The sequence below is a fragment of the Chiroxiphia lanceolata genome, chromosome 7 (genome assembly GCF_009829145.1).
Source record: "Chiroxiphia lanceolata isolate bChiLan1 chromosome 7, bChiLan1.pri, whole genome shotgun sequence".
Classification (NCBI taxonomy): Eukaryota; Metazoa; Chordata; class Aves; order Passeriformes; family Pipridae; genus Chiroxiphia; species Chiroxiphia lanceolata.
Genome location: NC_045643.1, coordinates 31109615 through 31137388, shown reverse-complemented (window position 1 = coordinate 31137388; position 27774 = coordinate 31109615). Strand labels below are relative to the sequence as shown.

General features: G+C 38.0%; 1 protein-coding gene across 1 annotated transcript in view; it reads right to left on the bottom strand.

Annotated features, from left to right (window-relative positions):
• Positions 1–27574, bottom strand: part of CCDC93 (coiled-coil domain containing 93) — a 39824-nt gene extending 12250 nt beyond the window's left edge. Inside the window, exons 1-16 of the mRNA XM_032692534.1 lie at positions 27439–27574; positions 26287–26400; positions 24530–24624; positions 22076–22187; positions 19548–19646; positions 18755–18811; positions 15200–15300; positions 14090–14129; positions 12694–12786; positions 12200–12250; positions 11075–11161; positions 6786–6902; positions 2461–2523; positions 2195–2268; positions 1558–1639; positions 244–315 (exon numbers count right to left, since the gene is read on the bottom strand). Coding sequence (XP_032548425.1) covers positions 244–315; positions 1558–1639; positions 2195–2268; positions 2461–2523; positions 6786–6902; positions 11075–11161; positions 12200–12250; positions 12694–12786; positions 14090–14129; positions 15200–15300; positions 18755–18811; positions 19548–19646; positions 22076–22187; positions 24530–24624; positions 26287–26400; positions 27439–27480 — 1299 coding nt within the window. The 5' untranslated portion in view covers positions 27481–27574. The remainder of the gene's footprint in view (positions 1–243; positions 316–1557; positions 1640–2194; positions 2269–2460; positions 2524–6785; positions 6903–11074; positions 11162–12199; positions 12251–12693; positions 12787–14089; positions 14130–15199; positions 15301–18754; positions 18812–19547; positions 19647–22075; positions 22188–24529; positions 24625–26286; positions 26401–27438) is intronic.
• Positions 27575–27774: the final 200 nt, after the last annotated feature.

The following is a 27774-nucleotide window of genomic DNA, read 5'->3' as shown; positions in this document are numbered from 1 at the left end:
ATCACTGAGTAGATCCCCATGGATCCTGCAAGAATAATCAAGAATGCTACAGCTGTTTCCAGAACAGGAATTATTTCTAGGATTATTAGCCTCATCTGTGCCTTTACCAGGGGGATATGGAATTTTTCAGATATTTCAGCAGATACTTTAATGCTTACGAGAATGTCTCAAAAGTCAGAAGGACTTAAACCAACATTTCAAAACAAAAATTGTAAGTAAAAAACTTAAGACATTTGCTATTACCTGTTCCTCCCCATCTTCCGCTGCTTCAGCTTTCAAATTCTCAATACTTTGTTGAAGTCTCTCCATTTCTTCCTGTAATACAAACAAAAAATGATGAGGCTTTTAACTGAGACCTATTCTCTTAGCAGGGGAGAGCAGGGATCTTGACAACCCACACTAACAAAACTGCAGAGCTGACCACACACAGTTTGAACAGCATTCCCTGCTTAAGGATAAGGCATCCATTAATACTTATCACATTAAACTGTCTGCTTTTATCAAACACAGAAACAGATTTATTTTACTTGCAAATACACTAGATCCAGCTAAGACAGCTAATGAGTGACATGGGCAGTGAAGCTGAAGAAGCAAAGCAATATTACAATAGCAGCAGAGTGACATGGGATTGTAACATATGGCATTTGTAGAAATGAATGAACCTAAAGTTACTTGCAAGGAAGTTCCCATTACAATCCTTTAGAGCTTTCCAAAGGAGTACGTATGGAGAACATGAGGTTCTTATGCTCCATGTAGGCCTTAGGGCACTATTTGCTTCTTTTCATTCTATTAAATTACATCTGCTGTTGTTTGAATAGAAGGAAATGAAAACATTTCTCTCTGATCATATTTCTGGGCAGTCCATAAACACAGCAGTAAACAGGAAAGTGAAACAGCAATTAAGCAGTAAAACTGGAACACGTTCTGAAAACCGGAATAGCTCCATCTCGGCCTTGTCTCTTTTGGTGGGTTGCTCCACAGATAGGGGCCTTGATGAACACTCCTCTTTGGCACTGTGCCTCTCCTCAGGTCCCTGCTGGCTGCATTATCCGGGAAGAGATAATCCATTTCAGGCTGTGAATAGCACAGGTGGGTGTCTAGTACAGCCCAACCTCAAACTTACATTTTAGTATCCCTGTCAGCCACCCCAGGTTGCTCTCAGCAGAATGGTGATGAGCAGGAGAAAAGCCAGAAGGGCCACAGCTTTGAGCAGCACAAGGCAGATCTGGTGTCTAGGAACTGCCCTGTATTAAGGACAGCCACATGAACTCAGCTGCCCTGGCAGCTCTCAGGGCAGGGGGCAGGTCCCTCTGGTTAATCCAGTGCCAGCCCTTTTGGTCACAGCCTTGCTCCAGATACAGGAAACTGCCCATAATTCTGCTGCAAATCAAGCTGGTGGCAATATTCAGCATCAGCCTGGAACTACCAGAACACAGAGGGTGGGGAGTGCAGGACAGATGACAGACAGCGACACACACAGCACAACAACAAATCAGGAAGTACAATGCTTACTCACCAAGTTTTAAATTAATCCTTACATAAGACACTGGAACTTACCCTACAATGTGCTTTGAACTCTTGCTCCTGGCTTTTCAGGTTTTCATTCATGGCCACCAGCGCTCGCAGACTCTGTAATATGCTAAATTTGAAGATCCAGTAAACCATATTAGATTTTTAGTTTCTAATTTAAACAGATGGAGAATTAACATATATTAGAACAAGCTTAGTTCTAAGTAAATTTCTAATAAAATCTAGGTAAATTAAAACCCCAAATACCACCACTGATATACCAAGGTCAAAATAAAGATGCAGTATTACACTGAGTATTTTGATGGCTTTGCTATGTTTTAACCTCATTACTGTGGAAGTTTTGAGAGACTCCTATTTAATTTATTTGAGATGAAAGCTTCAAATACGAACAAAATAATTCAAGAAGGCCTCAGCTACTTGTCAAATGTGTCTAGGGTTCTTCTGTTTTAAACACCTACAATTATTTTGAACTACAGACTGACACTTTTCATTCTGACTGAACACTATGGTAATGTTTTCCTGTCCTTGGAAAGCAAGCTGGAGAATTATTTAATTTTCAAATTTTAGTTATTTGTGTAGGTTGATAAAGGAAGAAACATTGAATTATTAATTTTAAAAGTCATTATTTTTCAGAATTTCAAAGGTCATAAAGGAAGAAACTTACCTAGAATCTGCCTGGGCTTCTATTGTTTCTAAGGCTGCCAATTCCTTGTCCAGTTTTTCACTGTAACTCTTAACCTAAGGGTTGCAATTAATAATAAACTGAAATACACTTCCACACATGAGTCATGCTACTTAGCTTTCCCACACCATGGGATTAATGAGTTAAGCTGGCAAACACCTTCACCATTTAATACATTCCTTCACACACAGAACTTCTTAAAAACATTTCAGCTACAATCAGCACACAGGAAAACAAACAAAGATTACCTCAGCTAATGTCTTTTTTGCTTCGGTACATTTTGCCTGCAGATCAGTACATTTAGCTTGCAACTGTTATGAAAGAGAAAGAAAAGATTTTAATTCTATATTCACACTAATTACACCTGTAATGCAGAACAGCAATATCTGAGCTGTTCATGACTGTCTCTTAAACAACAGGCCAACCATCACAGACACTGTCTTTTCTTGTCAGCTATTCTGAGAGCATTTGATTGCAAGAATTGTGATTGAATATTTAATTAATGACAGGAACATTTACCATGTGACCTTCTAGATAAAGTCCCAGAATAAACAGTAGATTGTACAAAATATATGGCAACAGAAGGGTAACTTATTGCACAGAACTCTGAAATTACTCAAACTTATTTAGCCTGGTTATACCAGCCTAGTTTCACACCAGGCTAAGAAGAGAGTCCCATTTTGTACTTCTCCAAATAAGTCAAGGGCATACCACATGTCCATACCAAATAAGCAAGCTGGTTTATGGTTTTCTTTTGTGTAACTATGGAAAGTCTAACAAGAAGGCAGTTAGCAAAATGCTGGTGGATATTTCACTTGTAATAATTTACAGAGGCTAATTTTAGAAGAGCATCCTTCTTTAAAGTCCTTATGATTTAAGATAACATTGCCAATAGTAACAACAAAAACGGGACGCGGGTTACAAAAGTGGAACAGAAGTGAGCAAACAGAAAACACACATGTAGCTCTGTTTCACTTCCCTTCATGCTGGTTTAGTTTGCTGTTCACAACACAGAGCTGTGATTTAATGCTCCACTCATTCCTTTCCGAAGCCTAATTTATATTAAAAAACCCCCTTTTTAATTGTTTTTCATAACTTTTCACCAATAATTCACCAATAGACTGGATTCTAACTAACTGAAAAAATTTTAAGCCTGCAGTCCACATCTCATGAAAACTGACATGAAGAGTGAAGAGCTATCTGTTATGAGAAATCTTGCCAAAACTTACTACACTATTGAAGCTGAAACTCCATAAATATTTTTAAAAAGGTGGAGTCTTGACCATCACTGATTTCAAACACTGCCTTTGGCAAGTAGTAAGAGAAATTCAGCCAGGAAATTTTTACTTTACTAAAGTGATAAAAGGATTATATTTGGCTAACAGTTGTCAGTACATTTTTTTCTCCACATATAAACAGCACTGAGACTTACTGAAAACAAGCCACAAAGAATTAAAGGGTCCTCAACTGTTAAAATGGCATGAAAACAGACTTAGGAAATACTTAAGTTTTCCTGTGAATTGTGAAGTTTGTTTGGCAGTTCAAAGCAGATCCGTAATGAAGTAAAACTCTACCAATTTTGTGTGGTTTACAACCAGGGTTCCTCCTCACCCTAAACTGCTTTCTGCTTCTCAGCAGCACATGGAAAACAAGCAAATACATTCATTCATATACCAGGGAAACTGGCAAAGGCAATTGCGTGCACGAGGCATGAAAACGTAATCCCCACAACATATATCTACTTAACAGACATATTCTGTATTACTGATCCAGGAGCCAGACTATGCTCAAATTCTCTGGAATATCACAGTCATCTGCTACAGACAAAATGCTTTTGAACATTTCAGTCATTGAGGCTGCAGACAGACTTTGATGAATCCTTTCTGCTTTCCAGATCATAACTGCACAACACAGGAGAGCTGCAAAAGCCACCCATGACTGCTGGGCTCACTTACCAGCCTCTCTTACTGTTCAACTAGGCAAGAAAGATCAAGGGAACAGCACGGCTGGAAAGCTGTGCTAGTGCACATTTGCACTTTTTGAAACCTGAGCTAGCTGTTGCAATTTCCTAATGCCACTTCTCCTCCACAACGGTACCCAGGCTGTCCTCCCCAAAATTAAGCCTGAGCTAACTGCCCACAAGGGAATGCAAGGGCAATGCAGTGTTCTAGAAAATACACACTCTCAAACTGAGCATGCCTCCAGTATGACTACAGATGGAGAAAAACTACAGATGGTTGTGAGCTGTTGGACACAACCAAAACCTGTAGATTTGTAATTAGAACTCAAATCTGAGCAAATCTGCTCTCTCTTATAACAGGGCAGTGTTACATCATTGCCAATCATGACAACAAAGCTTCTTACCTGGAACAGGTTTGCTCAGAGCAGATGCTGCAAGTGCCTGCATCTATCTCCATTCTACAATATACACACCCCCTATATCTCTATGTCCCTTCACATGTACGTGTCCTACAGCCTTTGTGGTTTAAAAGAAGAGTTAAAGTGTGACACAAACCTACTGCAGTGACTTGGGATACACTGAAATTCCCCACTTCTGAAATTCCAAACATCTCATTTTGTAATTTGTGTTTCTACTTCAGAAATTAACTTCAATTGAACACGGGAATCCACCAGGATTTAACTGTCTGTAAGTCCATACTATGTTTCTGAAAGTCCGACACTTCAGCCTATATTTAAATGCTAGTTAGTGTCAATACTTTTCTTACTGACAGCCATCATCCTGACAGGACACCAAAGTTATGTTTGACATAAACAGACATGGAAAATTCATATTACCAAAATGTTAAAAGAACATAAACTCAAGTAAAAAAAAACCAAACCACAAACAACCTATATTTTATTTCATTATATAAAATAACATCATAATTATAGTATATCATAATACTTTCTAATATTTCCCTCTAGAGTGAAGAAGAATTGTGATGGACATAGTTTGCATTCAAGGTATAGTGAAAATAATAATTGTAGTGTTACTGACAATTAAAAAAATGCTATTTCTAACACATAGGCATGCCAGAGGGCAACATGAACAGATATGCATCAGTTAAAGAAGAACAAAACTAGTTTGCCAATTTCCAGAGGAAATGCATTCTAATATTGACCAGCCAAAACACTGTCATACTCTACCCCTCAAAATTCTTCTTTTCTGCAAAATAAATCAAGAAGAACCTGCACTGGTTCTTAATAAAGCTTTTTATTAATTTGGAAAAAAAGAAGAGAGAAACAAAGAACAGGATAGGCAATTAGTCTTTCGAATGTGTTGTGCATAGGTTTTATTTCTCCAGTTGAAAGTTAGTCAGAGACTTCAAAAAATGTTTCACAGCATATGCTTTACTTGAAGGAGATTTAAGCCTTCAATGGATAAACAACCTTTAAATAAAAGACACTATAGCACTGTTAAAGACTATTTTATTCTAATTTTATAAATAAATAAATAAGTGAGTTAAGTCTGTAAGTGGCTGAGCAGGAAGGTTTAGAATCCAGTGCTTCCATAGCTATCCCATAGAAGGCAAGGCTTTCCAAGCTACCTTTCTTTTACCTCTGTTGTTTGTAGGACAGAACATAACACCATCTCATACAATGTCTCATACAGACACCTGTCTATCAGAGCCCCTGTAACCCAACACTGAACAGATAAAACCAGTTAAGACGTAAGGTTAAGGCATTACTGACAAGAACAGAGCAAAATAAAGCAAAAAGCAGATGAAGGTTGCTGAAGCAGTGCTGTACTTGACAGAGCATCACTCACAGGAGTCATCAGTAACTCTTTTTCCTCAAGTACTATTTATTTTTTTGGCAAGCTCTTCCAGTTACTGACTCTGATGCAGTATGTTTTCATCAGATTCTTCAAGCTAAAAATGGTGCTGATTACAGCAGTATGCATAATTAAAAGCAGCATTTCAGTAATGGTATAGCTTTTCCACTTACACTTTTCTGTGTTTAAATGGCAATAGCGTAAGTAGGTTGAAATAGAGGAATAATGGAATACTTGCCCCTAGTTATAGATATTAAAAAAACATCACTCCCAAATTCAAGAGCCTTTCCTTCCTAAAAAAAATGCGAAAATGAAAATTGAGTAGTAACTCGCAAAAACGTCCACAAACAAACCAGCAAAAACCCCACCTTGGTGAGACAAGCTGGCTCATATAAAGGACAGGAAGTGTTAAAAGTAATTTATAACATATTTTAGAGTAACTTCCTAAATTGTTTCTTAAAACTGTGAAAACAGCACATTCAACACTGTAGCTAACAAATCAAACAATGACACTCTCTCTGTTTTTCTGTGAAAGACACGCAAAAAGAGGAAACGCATGTTTTGATTAGCTAGCCCCCTCCTCACAGACAGGGCTACACAATTTTTTAATATAAAACCAGCCACATTGTCTTAGTAATAAATGTGCAAGCAAGACATTCAGAGACGCTGAAATGAATGTTCAGCATGACAAACTGCTGGTACAGAAGACAGCTTGCAAATCTTTTTTGGATAGCAACAACTTTGTGATCAACCACATTTATCAGAGCTTTCTTCTTTTATTACACACACAATACTTACCTCTTCCAGGAGCTTGGTTTTTTGCAAAATCTGCTTGTTCAGAGATGCTACCTTCCTTCTGTGTTGTTGGGCAGCTCCAAGCCTTTCTGGTCGCTCCTCAGCTGAAAGCTCAGATTGCTAAAATAAACCATAACAACAGCCTTTTGGACCTCACAACATTGCTTTCTGCTTCTTCAGAAGCTCATGAAATACCAAAGTGGGACACATCTATGATTTTTCTTATCTAGAACTGCGCTCCACTATCCAACAGAAAGAATGACTTACCAATTTTTCTCACACCAAGATAAGGAAGTAGCTGAACAACTGAATTATATTCCAAAATTTACAGGTAAAGTAAACTAAAAATAAAGTCAAGTGTCCTGGTACAAGTGGAAAATAATACAGTATATTAGAAGACAGACATAATTTTTTGGCATCAACATTACAGTTAAACCTGGTAGAGTCCTTAAACAGAAAAAATACAAAATGGTAAAAAACACCTTAAGCCATGATATTTACTGAGCTTGTTGACTTGGAGATGCTCTACACCCCAGTAGGCAGATCCAGGACTTTCAAAGGCCTTGAACAATAGTGTATTTAGATTCTGAAATAGAGGCTTGGATGCATCTTGATGCTGAATGACAACAACATACTCAGTGTGGTAGATAAAACCCACTGAGTGGTAAATGTTTTTTGTGTGTGCACATGTACTGTTGACACCAGTCTTTGAGAACTACTCAATCCAGCCTGCAATGCCAAGGAAGTGTCTCATAAATACATAATGAAGACAGCAATCTGGATCCAGTCTCCTATTCTCTCTGAATAGGGAAAGCAGAGCTGACAGAAACATTCTTTACCAGAAATAACATTTATAATAGAAATGGTATATTTGCAGTAGACAAAAGAATGATTAATAACCAGTGACAGCTTGACGTCTAAGGGATTATTTGCCTAGAAATTATTTGTAACTTTTGAAAGTCCTCTGTTTTGGTAATTTGCTTCATGCACTCATACTTCTTTTTTTCAATTAATCCATTTTCCAATATTTCATTAGAAAGCCAGTTAATTTTTAAGTACTTCAGGTGCTAATTTACAGTCTGTCAAAGACTTCAATACTAAGTGCTTTTTGAACAATCACCAAATATTGACAACCACTACAATGTATAATCACCCAAAATGCTGCAAGAAGTATGACATACTCTTCACTCATATTTGGTCCTGGTTCCACGTTAGGCATACAGGTAAACAGATTAATTTTAAACGAAAATAAGAGGCAAAATCTGTCTTCCTCTTCACCATTTTCTATGTTATTCAATTTGAAGAGCATCTTAATGATTTGTTGTACTTTTATATCCACAACACAAGACCAATTCTGACTTCTTAACCCAACAATCCACATATTTTCTCTCCCTTTATCAGGAAAGGAAAAAATGCCTATAAGCAACACCTGTAACACTCAGACTTACTTATTTTTCTCATTATTTAGTCAAATTACATTCCCTCATCATGTCATGCATTCCACGATCCCATCCTTCTCACCATACATTCAAAATATCTTATATGCATAACATGCCAATTGAGAAAACTGGAAATGCAAGAGAAAAAAACATGAGCTAAACCAGTCCGAGACTGATGTTTGCAAAAACAGTAAAACCCCATACAGTACAGCTTTGGCACAAAAAAAAAAAAAAAGAAAAAGTCATGTCTTACAAAGTGAACTGTTAGAGCTTTCTTTTTGAAAATGGGAAATAACCATCACTATAATGCAGAGGTTTCTGCAGAGAAATCCTTCTGGTCTGCAAATGAAAAAGCCACAGATAAGCCTCATGCAGTCACAGTGGGCTAAGGATCCACTCTGCAGCAACACTGTAAAGTTATTGAGGAACTAGGTTCCAAGCTGTGGAGAAAAATCCATCTTTCAGCACAGAAGGAAGAAAGCACAAATTATAGAAGCTACTTTGCTTTCGACCTTGTTGTTGCCTCATCTCTCACTACACTGGAGCAGCAGCTGCCTTTTGACTACAGTTTAAGAAAGCTGTATCTGAGCACTAATGTTTCTGACTGTTTAAGATTATCAATTTGGTACTCTATCTCGATATATGAACTTCAATTACACATAAAAAAAGGGATACATGGATACATCCTTCAACTTTTCTGTGAACACACATTATCCCCAGCACTCACAGGTATAGATTCACTTCTGTATTCTTCCCTGTTTCCTGCAACTGCTCAATTGCCCTAAAAAGATTTAGCCAATTCAAATTAGTTAAACACAAAGTGTTATTAGCCTCATTTTGTATGATAGAATTTGATAAATTAAACCACATTACGCATGAGGATCACTAACCCATGGCAGCTCAAAAACTAGTAGCCAAAATACCTGGCTAATTCTAGACTTTCCGAGCCTGTCTCCCACAGTTCATAGGTAAAGCTTCTGCAATTAATGTTGTTCTTTATGATGAGATTCTCTCACACATATATGCTATAAACTAATAGTTAAAGAATTCAAACATTACTCTATAGAACTTTACAAGGGCTTTAGAGTGTTTCCTCAAATCAAAAAAATATAAAAATATCCAATTTATTATCTTCTTTGAACAACAAACCCTAACCAAACTAAAAGGTTAAAAATTTTATTGTATAATACTTCTACTAACTGTATAGGGAGCATAAAAGTTTTTGATATAGGATTCTAGAAATCCTAAAATATGTTGAGTCAACTTAAGATATAAGTAACTTGCAAACAGCACCTAAAACTCTTGAAGAGTATTCTTCTTCAGGCATTTTTGAAGGGGGTAGTTTTGACACAGCACTACTCTACTTTTAGTCATTCTCTCACTTTACCAGTGAAGAAGGTTTTGCTCCTATTCTGCTCCTAGCAAAATCATTTGTTATTGATCACTGTAGTTGTAAATTCTCAGTAAAATCAAAATAATTGAATAATAATTGAATAATTGGCCTTAGAAAGCTGGTGATGAATAGACAGATAAAAGCCATGTTAACGATTTTCTGTCAGTATTTTTAGAAAGTGAGGAATGACACCAAAATCCTCCCTCCAGTTTACTCAGTAAGTTAACACAGCAGCAGAATGGAGGGGCAAATGCAGAAAACTGTATGCATTGATCTTCTGCAAAAATGCCTCTTGTAAGAAAGGTCCTGGCACATGGCAACATCAGATCTAGAATTTTGTTTGTCAGCTATCTTCACTGGGCCTGTGGATTCTATTAAGACTCCGGTAGACAAATAAGCACTGCTGCATTCCTCAGACTGTGTTTAGTTACAAGGGGTTAAAACTATTAATGTTATATCCAAACATTGCTGAAGCTTCAATAAACTGTTTGATAACATCCTTAATTCTTTTTCTGATGCATGAATATGTGCACAGAAATTTATTTTATTTTATCACCTCCAATAGTTTTGAAAAGTGATCTATTTTTGGTTTGACTTGAATCAGTTCTTACTTTCCAGAGTATTAATCATTGTTCTACTATAATAGTCAAGGTTCTGCTGCCTTCTCTCAGAACAGAAGAAATGTAACATTGAAATATGACCCTTGGGCTTCTGTTCTTCCAATTCTTTATAATAAAGAAAGGCCAGGAATTTGCTATAGACTCTGTTGAGCTATAGGGTTTATCTCCCAAATGGGAAAGGTTCCATACCTCATATGTGTCAACAAAAAGGAAGAAATATGAGAAAACTATTGGACAAATAAGAGCGACCTATAACTCATATCTGGCAGTGATATATTGTATGGATTAATTGCTTGAAGAGCCAGATTTTCTTTTCACATTACAGTAAAAACAATCACAGTTGAACACAATAAATGGGGCGAATGTGCACATTTAATTGCCTTGACTCCTTAAAGCAACAAAGGCTTGGGTTTGATGAGACAAGATTCAAAACTAGAGACCCAGGGCATGACAGAATTGGAGCCCAGCGCAAGCAAGATCCCAGTATATGAAAACCTGAGTGCAAGAGGCCTACATTTTTTTCTGAGCAGGCCCTCAGAACTGTATTTCCGTGCTAAACACTGAGCATTTTAAAATGTATTTAGAGTTTAGACCTGTAATTTGCACAGGTATCAACTCAGGCCCTTCTTCCTTCACAAAAACATTTAAGCAGCTGCTTAAATTCAAATTACTCATACATCTCTTTAAAATACTTCCCTGAATTCTGGCTTTGCTGCTATCCACAGCATAAATGAAGCAGTGTGTTTCAAGAGAATTATGGCAATTAAATTGGGAGCTTAAGGCCTAAATTAATGAGCTATTGAACACGATGTGGTAAAACACAATCCAGGTGACACTTACCTTTTCAGCATATTCAGACACTATTTGCTTGATCTCATCTGACTGGAGTCCAACAATCTGGCCAACTGTGCTTGCTGTCAGTTTTCCCTGCAATTGTGTCAAGAATATGTTTGGAGTTTTGGAGCTGCCTGTACTTTTTACATGACAATTTCCACAAGCTCTAATTTTAACAGAAATTTATAAAATTTTTACACTGGGTAAAGATCTCTAATCAGAAGAAAAGTCCAGGAAACATTCCACCCCTCAAAGTCAACTTTGCTGATGGAAATTTCTCATTTAAAACCTTTTAGCAAATTTGAATTCAGATTTCAGAAACTTAATTTTGATTCTAATCTCAATATAGAATTCTACATTTGCAGTAATAAAACTCTAAGAATGCAGGCATGTGCAAGAATGCACCTTTCAAACTGTATGCTTGTATAAAAACAGTTTTCAAACAGAGCTGAATTCTACAATGGATTTCAGTAGAAAGCATGTCAATCAACTTGGAGAGCAGACTAATTACTGCCTTTGCTTTTGTGACTTCAGCATAAACAGAAACAATTTTTAACAACTGAATTTCTTCCTATTCTTCTCACCCAGAAATCAAAATATAAGGATTGACTACAAGTTCCATTATATCATTAAACACAACGAATTAAGAAAATAAGATACATACCCAGTATTACATATCCAGTATTTTCAGTGTCTTAGACCAACATTGTTGTTTTTAACTATTTATCAGTGCATTGAAAAGCACCTGGAAAGGCACAGAATTTTCCTCCACTCTCCCCAGCAAAACAGTTCCTCCTCTGTGTAACTTCACAAGATGAATAAAGTAAGATCATACTGCATCTTGGGCAGCTGCACAGTGATGTCTTTCCTCTGAAATTCTCCTTATAGAAACCATTTGGAAGAGGTACTAATTTATATTGTTGTTACCATTTCAAGGCAACTGATGAACACATCAGCTCCTAAAAATCACTGTCTTTCTAATTCAACCATCTTTTATTGCACTCTCCTTATGAAAGTTCAAATGCAGTCATTCCAAGACTCCATACCTGAATCAGTAATCTGATTTTAGGAATAACTGCCACAATCAACCATAATTTAAACAAAGCTGTATCCGTTTTAAATGCTACTCACCTCTTCTGTTGCCATTGCAGCCATTCCAGTCATCAGAGTTTTAATGCGAAGCTAGAGCAAAATAGGAAGATTTATACATAACAATTTAACTTCTATTATTTAGCTTTTTTCTGCCAGGGACACATACAACATGTGTATTTTAATGCATGTAATGGGGCACTAAATCTATGAAAGTTAAAGAAGAGCTGGCTAAGGTTACAAAATTTAAGAAAATTCCTTATAACAGTACATATTCCCTCAGATTATTCAGCTCCACTGTCAACCAAGACCCAAGCTTTTAAAAATGCTCCAATTCCAAAACAAAAATTGAGTTTTGGAGTATTAAACACCTACAAACATTTCTGTGCATCAGGTTTCATATTCTCCTGTGGGAAGCAAATGCCACTTCAACTAATCATGGAAATTTTCCTTCTTCCAGAGAACAACTGGGCAGTGATAACTGCTGCCCTCCCCCCAAGTTAGTAACATCCATGCCTACTATGTCTGTGGCACACCTCTTCAGCTGCCTGAAGGTCATCTTCATCACAAGGCTCTGCTTTTCCTGCTGCTGCAAGCCCTGCAGGCAGCACTGCTTTTTTATCTTCAGCCTTTTAAAGAAAAAAATAAGACACTATTATATCTACTTCCTGTTTTCTAAAGTGTTAAAGAAGACATCAAGGAGAAAACTGGAATGTAGCTGTTCTGTTTTCATGAATACATTTCAGCTACACTCCAAATCATGTCAGCTGAAACGAAAGGCTCCCTGATTTCTCACAAGTATTCCAGCTGTGTTTCTGGCTTCCTAGGGACACATCTGGTGCAAAGATTCCTTATCCCACAGCCTTCTGAGAGCTACCAACCTCAGAAGAAAACCAGCTATCCCAAAACATGATGTCTGCTACATAGGAGAAGGCTGAATTTTTTTTTTACATAAATAATTTTTATAACTTAATACTGGTATAATAAACACACAACATAAGAAGTGTAAAACTGCCTGGTTTAGTTAGAATTCGTACCACAAAATTAGTGACAGCTGGTGACAGACAGACTTGATTTCTAGGTCACTATTGCACCACTAACATGACTATTTCATTGTCCACTTCTGCCTCACTGGAGACTCCCACAACAATCATGATGACCACCTAATATACAATATCCCAAAGTCAACAATATTTTTGAAGAAAGAAAATTAACTCAATAAACATGACTGCAGCCTGGCAGTTACTCCGAGGGGAAAACATGCATGCCTAGATTGGGAAACAGCCCTATTTATAAAATTTAAATGTGAAATTTGTACGTGGAATATTGAGATGATGAAGGGCAACCTTAATATAATCAATGTATTGCTGAGTCCATGACATGCTTAATGCATTATTTTCATTATTTCTGTCTCTGATAAATGCTTGTGGACAAATTAATAGTAAATAGTAACAGTGCACATACTCTGACAAGGACATTTTATGATTCCATAATCATTAAAAGCAAGGACGTTACTTTTCAAGAAGCCCAATGATTTATTTATGACATGGTATCATGTTTCTCTACCACATTCGATAACCTGTTTTGTAATAAATGTCTACAATATTTCCTACCAAGCTGAATGAGTCTTTAAAAAGAAAAAGAAAAACCCATTAATGGAACACTTAGTCAAAACATGCTTACTAAGCAGACAGGATATGTCATTACCTCACAGTAAAAACGGAACTAAAACAAACACAACACCCAACCCCTCTTTCTTTTAAACATGGAATGCAGATTTTAAGTTCCAGTTAGCAGTTTTTTTAGAGAGGGTAATAATGGAAGTTACAGCTGTTTGTGCTACTGTTTTCTTCTAAGATCTAAGAGTAACCAACACCCCAACAATGCAATTCTTGCCACTATTTGAGTATTGTAAATTAGTATTTTTTTTACCTGTTCTGTTTTTCCTGCTTGTCTGCTAAATCCATATCTCCTAAAAGAACAATAGGAAACATGAAGGAAATAGATTGTTGTTTATAACTTTCAAAAATACATTTCTATCAGTTTTCAACATAAGATATGCAGCCAGATTCAGGTTAGTTTTTGGAATGTTTCAAGGTAACTAAATAAGTAAGTACTGGAGCATATTTACAGAATGATTTCAACTCCATCTACTCTTTCCATCACAATTTGCAAATCTTGACTCTTCATAAAACGCTGTCATGTAAAGCTCATGAAAGGAAAAAGCAATGCCCTCTTTCCATTTGGAAGTTAATCCTGAGCTATTACACTATAGTCCATGTTACTGTTAAAAGGAAGGCACTCAAAATAGTGAGAACAAAAAATACAAACATCTATGGCTTTGGGGGAGAAGAAGCCACAGAAGATACAAAATGGAATTCAAATGTCATTTGCACTCGTTAAGTATTAAGAGCTCAGACAGCAGACAAGCTGTTCTTATCACTAAACTGTGAAAAGAAAAATTGGAAATAGAAACCTCAAATAGAAGCTCTGTAACTTCATTTTTATGTGTTTGGAGAGCTCTCAGCAAACCAGAGGGGCTTTCAAAGATAATGGAGAAGTGAAAACCTTGGTAACTTGGACTTTATATGGGAGTTTGCAGAAAGTAAAAAGACCAAACAATGACTCAGACTCTTGATGTAACAGCCACATTAGAAGTATAAAAAGAGGCAACAGCAACTTCAGCTCCTTTTCCCCTCACTTTCTGAGGATTGCTTGCAAAAAGACTATTGACTGACAGTACCTAGAAGGATCATGAATTTAAGCCACTTCTATAACACAAAGAACAACCATGTTAAAAAAACATACCCTACTAAAAGCACAAAGTCTGAACTTGGGCTCCTATTGTACACATATAAGGACTGTCCAGTCCCCAGAGAATTTACAGGATAAGCAAACAAAATATGAAACCAAACAGGAGTACATTTCACATAGTTCATTTCTGAAATAGGATGAAAAAACCCATTGCAATCCGAATTTCATATGTAATGCTTATAATACACACAATACAAACCCCAAGGAGAATTAAATGAAGCCTTTCACCTGCCGTATTCCAGAAGTGTAGCATGAACCTTTGATTCCTCATCCAGCAGTTCCTCGGCTCCCTTCTGACGTTTGTATTTTCTCTGAGGTTTGTAAACCTCCTATAAGACAGTGAATGGATTCAGAGCTTGTAAAAGGTTTTTCTAAAATAAATGATGAATTGTTATCTCAAGTGATATACACATTGTTTACTTTCCAACTCAAAATACTTATCCAAATAAACATCCTTCACTTTGTCTTTTTGGAATTATATTATAAAATCTTACTGAATTCATTTCTAAATAATTTGCTATACGAATAAAAGCTTTCCAGGTTTAAAACAAAAATATAATTGGATATTTAACAACAACACAATTTCTCAACCATCTCTTCTGTCATGTTTGAAAGAAGAGTCAAAAATAATACACTCAACATCTATTAAGATTATTTGGCTAATGTCAGTGTCTAGTAATGTTACCTCCTTTGTGAGTTAATTCTATTTGCAAACTCTGATTAGATAAATAAATGCAATTATTTTTTACTCAATAATCACAGGTCACAACAGAATTAAAGCAGATTTTATTAGAACAAAAATACCTGAAGGAGTTTGTTAGCAAAATGATTCAATCTAGTGCTATCCCAGTGTGATCCAATAGCTGGACAACAGCCCATCAAATAGAACAAGGATTCACAAATACTATTTTGTTCTCATAGAGTTGCTTCCAATTTAAAAACAAAAGGAAGAACATTTTTGTTTGTTCTGACTTTCTGTACAAGACAAACTATTATTTTCAACATGCAGTTGCTGCACCATAACATTGAAAAAGACAGAAAGCTATTTCAGCAAAGACAGGTAATACCTAAGTGGAGATTTCAAACAAGTGAAAATTGACACTATTCCTTGGCAAGTTTCTACTGAATTTGTCTGTTACACCCTTTGCAATTTTTACTTCATTTCTAATCTTAATTTCTGTCATCTTTGCTTCCAGCTATTCAATCTTGCTACATTTTTGACTGTCATATGAAAAAGCTTTTTAGGACCAAGGATCTCCCACAAAATGTACTCTCACACCTACAGAGAGGCAATGTAACAAAAATAATTATAGCTTTTATGATGGCACTGTATTTTATACCTTTGCTATATAAAGTGTAGGCATCATATCATAAACATTAGTCTTGGCATCAGGTAATTGAGTAGTTGAACAAAACCACTGCAAGATAACCTCAATTGACCAGACAGTCACCTTTCAGCAGCAGCAGTTCTTATTCCAATAACCATTACTGATATTTAATATTCCCTTTTCCAACCTTTAGGCCTGATCATGACCATAAATCTCAACGTACTGACCCCTTGAGAAAAGAAGGGTAGGTCCTCAGACCAGAGTTGTAATGAATTCAGACAAACTATTCTTTCACACTTGCTGATCCTCTTTTAGGAGAGTGAATTTCTCTTCCAGTTCTAATGCATAATGATTTAAAGGTGACCTACAAAAGTACCTTCATCTAATAGCCACCTTCTCCTTCCAGTTCTTATGGATAGATAGAAAAGCTTCTGCACATTCTCCCTTGCAGATTCATTCTGTGTTCTTCTGGGCTGTACTTATGCTTTGATGCCTTAAGAGATCTCACGAACTAATCTTTTGTTAAGAAGATCAGGTGCCAGCTGCAGAAGACATGATCCTGACAGAGCTCATATATTTAAGGAAGAGGTGTTTGTCTAATGATACCCTGAACAAATGGCAAAAACTTTACGTACCATGAAGGTGCACCTAAAAACAAGATAACTGAGCCAAAGGAGAAGATAGAATACAAATAATGGAACATAGAAATTAAGCCTTGAAACCACTTCTGTTTCTCAGCAACCACAGGGAACCCTTCATCACTGTTAATCAAATATCTTCTGTATATTTTTGAATGACACTGAAAATTCTAGGTACTGCTGTCCCATAAGAGCATTGTGATTACTTTGTTTCTGTCTCTTCTGTGACAAGGTCGATATCAGCCACTTGGATACAGACTCTTTAGTGCTATATAAAGATAGTGCAGGTAAAAAATGGACACACTTGAAAAACTAGGACAATTATTCTGAAAATTGAAAATAAACAGAAGCCAAATGAATTTCAAGTGCTACTTGATAGAACTCACATCTGGAATTTGCTTTATCCCACAGGTTTGCATTCCTTCTCAATTTAAAAGGTTATACAGGTGCATAAACAATGCAATGATACCTATGTACAAGGGGAGCTAACTTGTAAAACAGAAAACATCTCAGTGGAAAGACAAAGTATTTCTGGCTGGAGTAAAAGACTCACTGTAAGTCTGCTAATAATTAAAAAAACCACAATCAAACCATGAGGAACAATACTTAAGAGACTGTAACTGAAGTTTTCAAAGCAAGGGCAATTATTTAAATAGATTAACAAGGGATTTGCACTGGTCATCACCTGGAGACTTTCACAGTGACGTTATTCTACAAACACAGACTGTAACTCAACCACATCCATGAGGCTCAGCAGCACTCAGGTCACTAGCATAGAGAAACAACTATCTCCAAAATGTGACAAAAAAAGTCAGATGACTTGTTTGGTCCATCACACAACCTCTCACACAGCTCATTACACCGGCAGTGGACATCTCCACCTGTGCATGAAGAGTTCAGATGCCTGGCAGAACTACCTGAAATATCACTGGTTTTCTCTGCAGAGTAGGGTTTCACCATCTATTGAAGAGCCCTGGAAATGTCCTTATCAAATCAAACCCAGATTTTTCATCCTTTCTCAAATGCTGGACTGGAATTTATCAAGACGGTCCAAAACAAACAGTAGCAAACTGTGGGGAGTCAGGAATGGTGAACTGATGGTCCCAAGCAAACAGGGTAACTAGAAAGCAAGGACAGAAACTCCAGGGATAGAAACTTCAGTTGCTAGCTAGGCAGCTGAATTTAGGTATGAGAGTGAAAGAGCCTAGATATGTTACATGTCATTGTAGTATTCATGAACAAGCTTTCAAAAAATATAAACAAGCGGTTTAACCAAGAGTTAAAAGATCTGCACCTGAAGACGGAGGGAGAACATAGGTGATACTACCTTTCCCACCCAACATCTGCCACTTGAAGAAAACATTTCTGAAGTAAAATGTGTACTTCCACAGCTAATTACAAGTAAAAAAGACAAGCACTGAAATGCAGACATTTAAATTGAAGAGGTCATCATTATATTAATTAATTTCAAGATACATAGTCCAACTGCTGATAGCTTCAAACAAACAGTCTACTGAGAGTTTAATAGCCTGTAAGCTACTTGGTGAGTTTAGTTTGATAGTGTGGAATTCCACACTCTCTGTGCAAGCAGTTGATATGATTTCTCAACTCATACAGCGCACATCTAAAAGGTTTTCAATCTGATATATTGGCATTTGAGACCTGTTCTAAGAATGAACCTCAACATGTAACTTAATTGGTATCTTCTCATGAGAAGAGCCAGGACTGGCTGCATTAAACAGAATTAACTACCACCATTTCATTACTAAAGGCACTTGTTTCTTGATCATGAAAAAGGAAAAATCTTACATACTTACAAAGATATCAGTAACCGTTTTGATTGCTTTCTCTTTCCTTTGCATAAATTCATCATCCTGAAAAACATTAATGGAGGTAATGAAAAAGACCAGGAATGGAGATTAAATCTCAACCATTCCAATGATTCTGTGAAACCAAGTTGTCAAATAGTTTCTGAGTTGTCCAGTTATTTGGCGAAACGTTAGTGATTTCCTGTAACACAGAAATGTAGTTGCTTCTGTCATCATATGCTGGGTAGGTCTTTAAAACTGTATCCAGATTGGCAGTCCTGCTCTCTGCTTATACAGGACCTGACACAAATGTAATTCCAGCACACTACTGGGATCTCCGATCTTTACTACACTATAAAAAAAATGAAGCAGTGATAGGCTTTATGTGGAAAAGAGAAAAGTATTCTCTACTATTATTTTAGTTTCTAAGCATTAAAAATAATTAAAAAAAAACAACCAAAAAGCTAACCAAAAAACAAAAGCACAAACGTCAAAACAAAATCCAAACCATTAGTAAAATCTGTCTATCCCAATAGTAGGGCCATCTACCTTCAATACTGTTACTAAGTTATGAGACAAACTCGGGTTCTAGGTGTTAAATTTGGAATTAATAGAACTGATAGTCCTGCACTACAGGCACATATCCAAGCTCATTCCACCCCTCCTCCTATACAAAGGAAACAAAACAAAATGATAGCAAAAGCAACTCTGGTATATTGTGCTGATTTCAGAGCTGTGAAGCTGGTACTGCGCCTGAGCATTTGACACATCGTAACAGAAACAGGAACTGGCTTCATCGTACCTCTGGCAGTCTGTGAGTTTTCTGAAACTGTGATATAGAGTAAGAACGGACATAGTCTCCCATTTCTTCCCTTGTTTCTATTGCACGTTTCACCAGCCACTGAAAACAAATAATTATCAGTTAAAAGAAGAAGAGTAACAGCAGCAAACAACAAACTGCTGCATAATTATTAATACATGATAAAAGCTAAAAGCACATTTTAAGCACAGAAACAAGAACAAGTGATTTTTTTATTTGTAAACATGGTAACCCAGGGACCTAATCCTAACAAAATGATTCAGCATAGGCTATTTTATAAACTTCAAATTTCTTCTTCTTCTGTGCATATGATTCTTTTATGAAATTTTCCTACTATAGATCTCTGTTATAAAAAACTACAGCTCCACTGTGAAAAGACGTATCTTCAAGCCTATGAAGTGCTCATGAAGAACCACATGTCTGTGTAAGAAAAAAAGACTTCTGACATTTATAAGACCACGCAAAAAGCCACAAAATATTGAAGTACATTTTAAACAATGTCAGAGAAGATAAATCCTGCTGGCTGTTGACAGCCTGTGCAGGAGGTCATGTAAGAGATGAGATCAATCTTGGGATCCAAGTTTGAACCAGCAACTGTTTCCTGTGCTATAACCATGAACCCCTGGAAAGCAAGGGGAAGATGATGACAACGAGAGATGAAAATGCAATCTATTAATTACAAAGTACATCTCAACACAAGTTTGTGTACATACTTTTGTCTGTGAACATAAGCACAATTTACTAGGAAGAACAGCGACATTTCTGCCCACTGGAATATTTGTTATGGGATTTCTTTTACATTATTTTTTTTGAAGTTCTGCTACAGTCTGTGGCAGTGAGCCAACCCAACCTAATTTCTTCCTGTTGGGAAGGATTCATCTAAATTTTTCCTGTCAAGACCACCAGACTAGTTTACACAGTGCAAGAGGTATTGGGATGCAATGCCAGGCAGAAGAGCAAGCTTTTTTATTAGTTGGGCACTGATTTGAGATTTACAGATAGCAAATGGAATCCTGAATTTAAAAGGGCATTGAATAAAGTGTCATTATCAAATACATAATTCCTACATGGTGTAGTCAGCATTTTATAGCTCTTATATGGTCTTTTTCAGAACAGAGTATGCTGGTGACATCAGCAAGTTTTCTAGAAAGTCTGTCTTGGCTGGAATGAAACGAGGAACCCACAGCGTGTGGAACAGGCAGAGTTTCACAGGAACCTGACAGAAAGCCACAATTTCTAAAAAAGATCCTCTACAAACAAAAAAACTAAGTCAAGCAAGAAAGACTTCTTCAAGTATGGGTCAGCTATACCACCTACTGGCCAGCTACTGAGAACCACTGCTCTCAGAGAAATCCAGAAGGAGATTTCCTCCCTGCTTAGAATTAATGTTTCTCCTTTCCTGATGTAATATCTCAAACCAGGATTTTGGATAAAGCAGGTCAGAGAAAAGAATACCTTGTGCTATAGTTCTTACAGCAGGAGTAATATTTTTCCTGTAAAAGAAGCCTAGTATTTAATAAACGTAACGATTCCTTGTCATCAAGTGACCAGGGAAAGAAATTCACCTGGATTGGATTTTTTTTTTTTGTGTAGGAAACAAGAGTTCAGAAGTAAAAAGTCTTATTAACAAGATACAAATTTTCCACCTTAGGCAGCATCAGAACAGCTTGAAAGCTGTGTAACAGTAGCACACACCATGGAATGTTTTGTGGGGAGTGCAGTTAAGTGTGGTTTTGCTCAGGAGACTCCTACTGAAGATAAGACAAAGCATCAGGAAGTTTTCCCCACTTCTTACAAACTGGAACTTAGATTCCATTCTTGCTAAATTCCTTCACAGGCAGGAGGTAGTGAGATATTTAATGAAAAAAAAGCTTGCTTAACAGTCATTTTCCCTATGTATCAAAGATATGTTTCTGTGTGCAGATGAAAGGAAAATCAAAAAACGATAACAACATGCCAAGGATTCTCAAAATACCACACGTAACTGTGTAACATTAACATCAAGTGTTAGCTTAAACTTTAATAAACTTGAGAACTATGAATATGCACATGCTTAGCTAGTGGTGCTTGTCAGAGCAATGTATTTTTCCACCCATACAGTTTTTAAGTGATAAGAATTAAGGATGTATTATGCTTAAAGAAATAATCCCAACCGCCTTTAGCCTTATTCACATTTGATTCAGTGACTATCTTCATAACTTACAGTCTGTGCTTGTGCTTAAGCTCATGGAGTAAGCAGGTATTCCACAAAAGGCAGAATCTGACTCCATTTCAAAGGATTTAGAGAATTTGATTTGCCGCCTTCTTAAATGTGGATCAAATTATACTTAAGGATTCTATCATCCATAATGTCACTCCATTCTTTAAAAACATTAAATTACTTCTCTGTGACTATTCATTTCAAAGTTAAATAAAGAGACAAACAATAATACACAGCTCTGTTAAAATTTTTATGCAAGTTTTATGGCCTTCTTCAGCAAGCTATCGATACACCATAAAATTATTATTACCTGTATAACAGGAAATATATGAATGAAATCCAGTCCCTGGATCTGATGTGGCTCCAAACGATGAGGACACTTCATTTTTGGTAATACTGACACAATTTTTTCAGTTAAGGCACTATTATAAAACAACAAAAACACAGATGTGTTTTTCTTTTGTGAATTACAAATTATTTTTGCAAACACAGTTAAGTTCCCTCTAGTGGCTTCCACTGTACGCAGTTTTTCTATTTATAGTATTACACACAAACCTTCTAGATCTGCGTGTCTGGTCAGATGAAATAACCAGGTAAGATAGATCTACAAACACCTTTGCATATTCTAGTATATGCCCACACTAGCTTTAAGAACAGTTATAATAAGAGATATGCACTTAAAAAGTACAGAATCACATGTAAGGACTTAAAATTTGTTTGGCAGAACTCCCAAAACATACCTTGATGCTAGTCCTGAAACTTGATGGTTTTAAATATATATTGCACTTAAAAGCTAAGTACACAGTATACTTCACATAGTTTTCAAGTGAGTAAAACTGAATTTGCTGCCAACTGTCTCATTCTAGAGCTCAGGTAGGATCTGGTAAAGTGAAAGGATTACCCTACCACAAGGGATTCATCTACAGAAACTTCATCCTGTTTCCACCAAATCCTTTATTTTAGGGCAAGGAATTTTTTTGCTGTAAGTGATGCCAAGTACATTTTTAAAGTAGGTGTCAGCACTGAGGATGAAAAATTTACTAGGAAAACCAAAGCTGTTTCTCCATGAAGCAGAAAAAGTAACTGGTCCAGTACTGACCTCAGTGATATTCAGTACTGCCCAAATGAACAACTGATATTCTGGAAGAACAAAATGGGAGCAAGAGCTATGAGACCAAAGCCTGGGAAAAGAGCCTGAAACGTTATACCTATTAAAGGGAAGTGGAGCACAATCAAAGCAACTGTAATTAAAACAAAAGTTTTATCCAATAGATGCAAGGTCCTCTCCTAATGTATGTCCGTGTTTATTTCAACCCAGCAATTAAATAACAGGAGACCATCACAATGACTTTGGAATAATACTGAGAAAACACAATTAACTTTTCCTTATCTTGAGAACACCACAGAAGCCCACCAATGTAAACATTACATGGACATCAAAACAGCCTATGCTTGTGTGATTCTGAACACTTCAGATTTACAAATAAATCATTGTTGCTGTTTTGGGAAAGGAGCCTGGCTTTGTTTTGCCAGTTTTGCATCCAGTCAGCTGGAAAAATAACAGAACATTTTCAGGACAACTTAACTATTTCCTATTCTGCTGTTCTCAAGGATAACAACTATGCCAATTATAAAATCCTGGCGATTATAAAAATTACCACCACCATCTTCATTCCTAGCCTCTACTTAATTCCTTGCACTCGGCAATGCTTTATGTAGTTAGTAATCTATGAAAATTTGAGTGTCCCCAAGGGCAATGGCAATACCCACAAATCTTTATTTTTAAAAGTGTTACAGCCTTGCCAATGCTCAACGACTTTCAAGAAAACAGCACAGAGAGATGTTCTTTTCAACTACATTGAGCAAACAAGTCTCTTCGTGTCACTGTAACTCGTCAGGCTATTCTTATTTTCTGCAAATTTTAATTATGGCTCTTTTATCACAGATATGCGTGTGTTTGGAATGTGTTCCCTTTCTCAGCATAAACAAAGTTTATAACCTCCCTAATACAGGAATTAGCTGGCTTATGAGCAAATTCCATGCATAAGAAATTAATCAAAACAGAGTTGTTTCATTGGGTCACTGAGAAAGGAAATCTCCCACCCAGTATGGGGCAGGTAACTATTTTGGCAACAATGACATGCTTTAAATTCTGTTTGCTGATGCCTACAATTCCAACCCAGAACCATAAAGGAGAGTCAGAGGTTATTTACACAGCAGAATTGCAGACAGAGGGTACTCAGGAAAGGTCTTCTAATGTTGCACTCCAGTTTCCAGCAGCGTGGTCTCTCTCTGCCCTTTGTTTTGGCCTCTGCATCATCCCCTTGTGCCAGCACAAGCATCTGTGCAGCTGTGCAGAGAACTGGATCCAGGAATTCATTCATGTTAAAACTATTTTCTTTTTCTTTTTTTTTTTTTTTTTAATAGGGTTTAATCAGGATCAGTTCCCAAACCAGTTCGGTGTGGAGCCACACATATCCCTACTAAGCAGTGAAAGCATTTAAGAGCATGGCAGCCCAGCAGGAATAGCACTGCCTTTTTTGAAATAAACTTCTTTCTGGTTTTAGAGTTTGTGGAACAACAGTCTGAGAAACCCAGAAACTTGTGCAATGTTTTGCAAACAGGCAGTCTTGAAAAGCAGGAAACTTGGACTAAAAAAATCTTTCTTAGAAACAGGCAAATAGCAGGTAACTTCCCGTTCCCCACCTGCTTCCTCTTTTTTAAGAAGAATTAAAATACCCCACTTGCCATTTAACCAACTTACATTTTTTGACCAATAGTAGAGTTTTCCTGAAATAATAAATCAACATCGATATCGAAGTTGCAAGTAGTGATACACCATGTCATGCCACCTACCACCTATCAAAGGAACAACAGCAGAGTTAGTTCCATTAGAAACTGAAGAGGTAAAACCAAATACGTCTTACAGGCTGTAGTGTTCTCTCCATCCTCAGTATTCTCATAGAGAGACCAAAACAGATACCATAACCCTATCAACTTCTACATACAATACACATATACAAGAAAAAAACCAGCAGTTATTGATATTCTAAATTCCTCTCTTAGCTCCATTTAGCCTTGGATTTGAAACAGCTTTCAGAATTAAAAAAAAAAAAGAAGGATAAAACAAAGAATGTTTAACATATAACAGTATGTGAAATGTCATGATCTCTAAAAAGTGACCAGATCAAAATTTTATCAAGGATCATAATTTTTGCATTCATGTACTTACCTTTATATATACACACTTGCTACTACTATTCCTCGCTTGCTAAGACAAGTGCTAGACACAGTATCAGCAAAGGAAATCCTCAGCTCTACAGAAATCTCTATTTCAGGCCCTAATCTGACATATACTTAGGCATATTTAAACTCCTGAGCCATTTCATCAACTTTATATAAATATTTAAAGACAACATTGTATAAACATAGGCAAGATAACCTAAATAAATGCAAAGGCAAAGAACAGAGAAAGGGATTAAAATGTGGAGTAACTCACCAATATCACCCAGCAAATTGAGAACCTTGTTCTAGACAAGGTTTCTGACACATCACCCATCCCACATTCCCCTCTGAAACAGTTAACCCCCAGAATCCCTTCTGCACTAGCACCTTGAGCATTTTCAATAGCAATGCTCCTTTTTGTGAGGTTGGGCATTGTAGTGAAATGATACCTTTGCAATTGTTCTTAGGTAAGTATGAACCTGACTTCTACACGCAAATGCAACAATGTTACATCCTAGGGCACTCTCTTTCAAACTACTTCGTGCCTGTGTGCACAGACTCCTAAGCAGCTACACTTAGCAATAGCAAGGAGTTTGGAGAAACTAAAATTGCATTGTAAAGCAAGACTGTGCTATAATCAAAGAGCAGAAAACAGAAGCGTCCATTTCAAGGCTTCTGTAGTTATATGTTTTCAAACCTTGGTTCAGGAATTTCTCACAGAGTCAGCACTGAAACAATTCAGAAAATCTCTCTTCAACCTGAACTTTGCTCACTGTCAGTATCACACACTTCCTGTCTGGGACAATGAAAGGTTAACATATGTGACATTCTAAAGATACGTAAAAACAGCCCCAAAATAATCTCACATGGATAAATGTTCCATTCTTACACAGATACTTCCTCATTTCTCATTAACGAATACTCGTTTTTAAAATTACCAGGCTTTACACAAGTGTCAAATCTTTCTCATTATTCTAACTGCAGTCGAGAGAAGGGGGGAAATTTCCTGGATACAACTCTCCCACAGGCTGTAACATCCACAAAAAAAGCAGACAGCAATTAGGTTGCATTCAGTTGTCTCCCTTAAAACAGGTCTTGCTGCACGAAATCATCTTTTGAGACTGAGGAGGTCCTGTCTGCCTGAAACTAGGTCATTTGCAGAATTATTTACATAAGAAAGCCTCACAGGTTGCAAGTGTCCTTTATAAAGTCACCTACCACTGCTAAACAAACTAGCAAAATACATGAACCTCATATACTTAAAAAAAGGGTTTAAAAATATTGCACTGGTCTCACCTTGTCAAAGGGTGACAACCCCTTGATTCTTGCTCGAAAATACCCAGCAGCCACCAACAATTCCAAAATTTCAGTCAACTTGATGTTTTGTTCCTCATCTTCTCTCGTTTCAACCTGACAAACAAACAACACAACACTAATTGAGCATTTCTCATTCATTTGAAGAATGAACATTTTCCAAACTTAACCTTACCACAGACCACATATCAGGGGAAATCTTGACTACCATATGCAACTTGGTTGTTAATATGAAAGACATTAAAGAAACAGGTACATTTCTACATGGATTTAACATCACGTTTTTTTCACCTAGTTAAATACTTTAATCGGGTTTTCCTATTGAAACTCCTGGTCCACTGCTTGCATCCAGCTAGACAGTCCGCCCTATTGCCACAAGCCACTTACTTTATTCTCCATTTCGCACATTTCCTTCAATTTCAGGGTTCATAAAATCACACACCTCAATTTAACCTCTACCCCAGCTAAAACCAGGCTTCTATAATCCTTTTACAAAAACAGGAGGAGAAATCCACATGGAATTCCACTTTTTGGGGGGGTAATGCAATTTCAAAGCACAGCAGTGACTAAAGTAAAGTGTGACAGGCAAACCGGAGAGCTCCAGTGCTCCGAAGAGCGACTGCAGAGCACCAGCACAGCCACCACATCACAGTGCTTTTGTCCCACCTTACAGGATGAAACCCCACGGCTCCAGGGATACACACGGTTCAGGAGAGACACAGAGCTCCCACACACCTCAGCCCTAGGCCGGAGAGACGGGTCACAGGGCTGCAGGTCTGCCCCGAGGGGCTGCAGGGACCCACCTGCGCACCCTCCCCACCTCCAGTGTTCCGAACACCCTCCCGCTCTCCCCTCGCTCCCACGGGAACCAGGCGATCCCGTCCGGCAGCGGGAACCCGGCAGGGCGGTGGAGCACCGAAGGTGACCCGCACAGCGTTGCCGGCAGACCCGCAGGCCTCCCCGCGCCCCCCGCGCCCCCGGGCCGAGCCCGCGGCGCGGCAGCGACCGCCGGGCTCCCGGAAAGGCTCCGGGAAGGAGAAGGCGGCGAGCCCGGGGACGCCGGTGCCGCGGGGCCGGGGGGAGCAGCGGCCGCGCCTCGGGGGGACGGGGGGCTGGGAGCGAGCGCTGCGGTACCTCCTGCGGGGCCTGGCGCTCCTGCCCTCGCGGGACCCCCATCGCGCTCCGCCGGCCGCGCCGCTGTCACGTCCGCTCGCCGCCGCCGCCGCAGCGCCCCGGCGAAGGGGTGTTCCCGGCCGGCGGCTGCCGGGTTCCCCCGCCCCCGCGCAATGGTTCGCCCGCACCCTCCCTGCGTACAAGCGCATCCGGGCCGTGCCATTCGCGGCCGAAGGGGTGCGGGGGAAGGAGGGCGGTGGCTCATGTGACTGACGGGCTGCGCGGAGCGCAACGGCCGCGGCCCCGCCCGCCCGCGGGCTGCGCCCCTGGGGGGCGCCCCCGGGTGCCCCCGTGCCC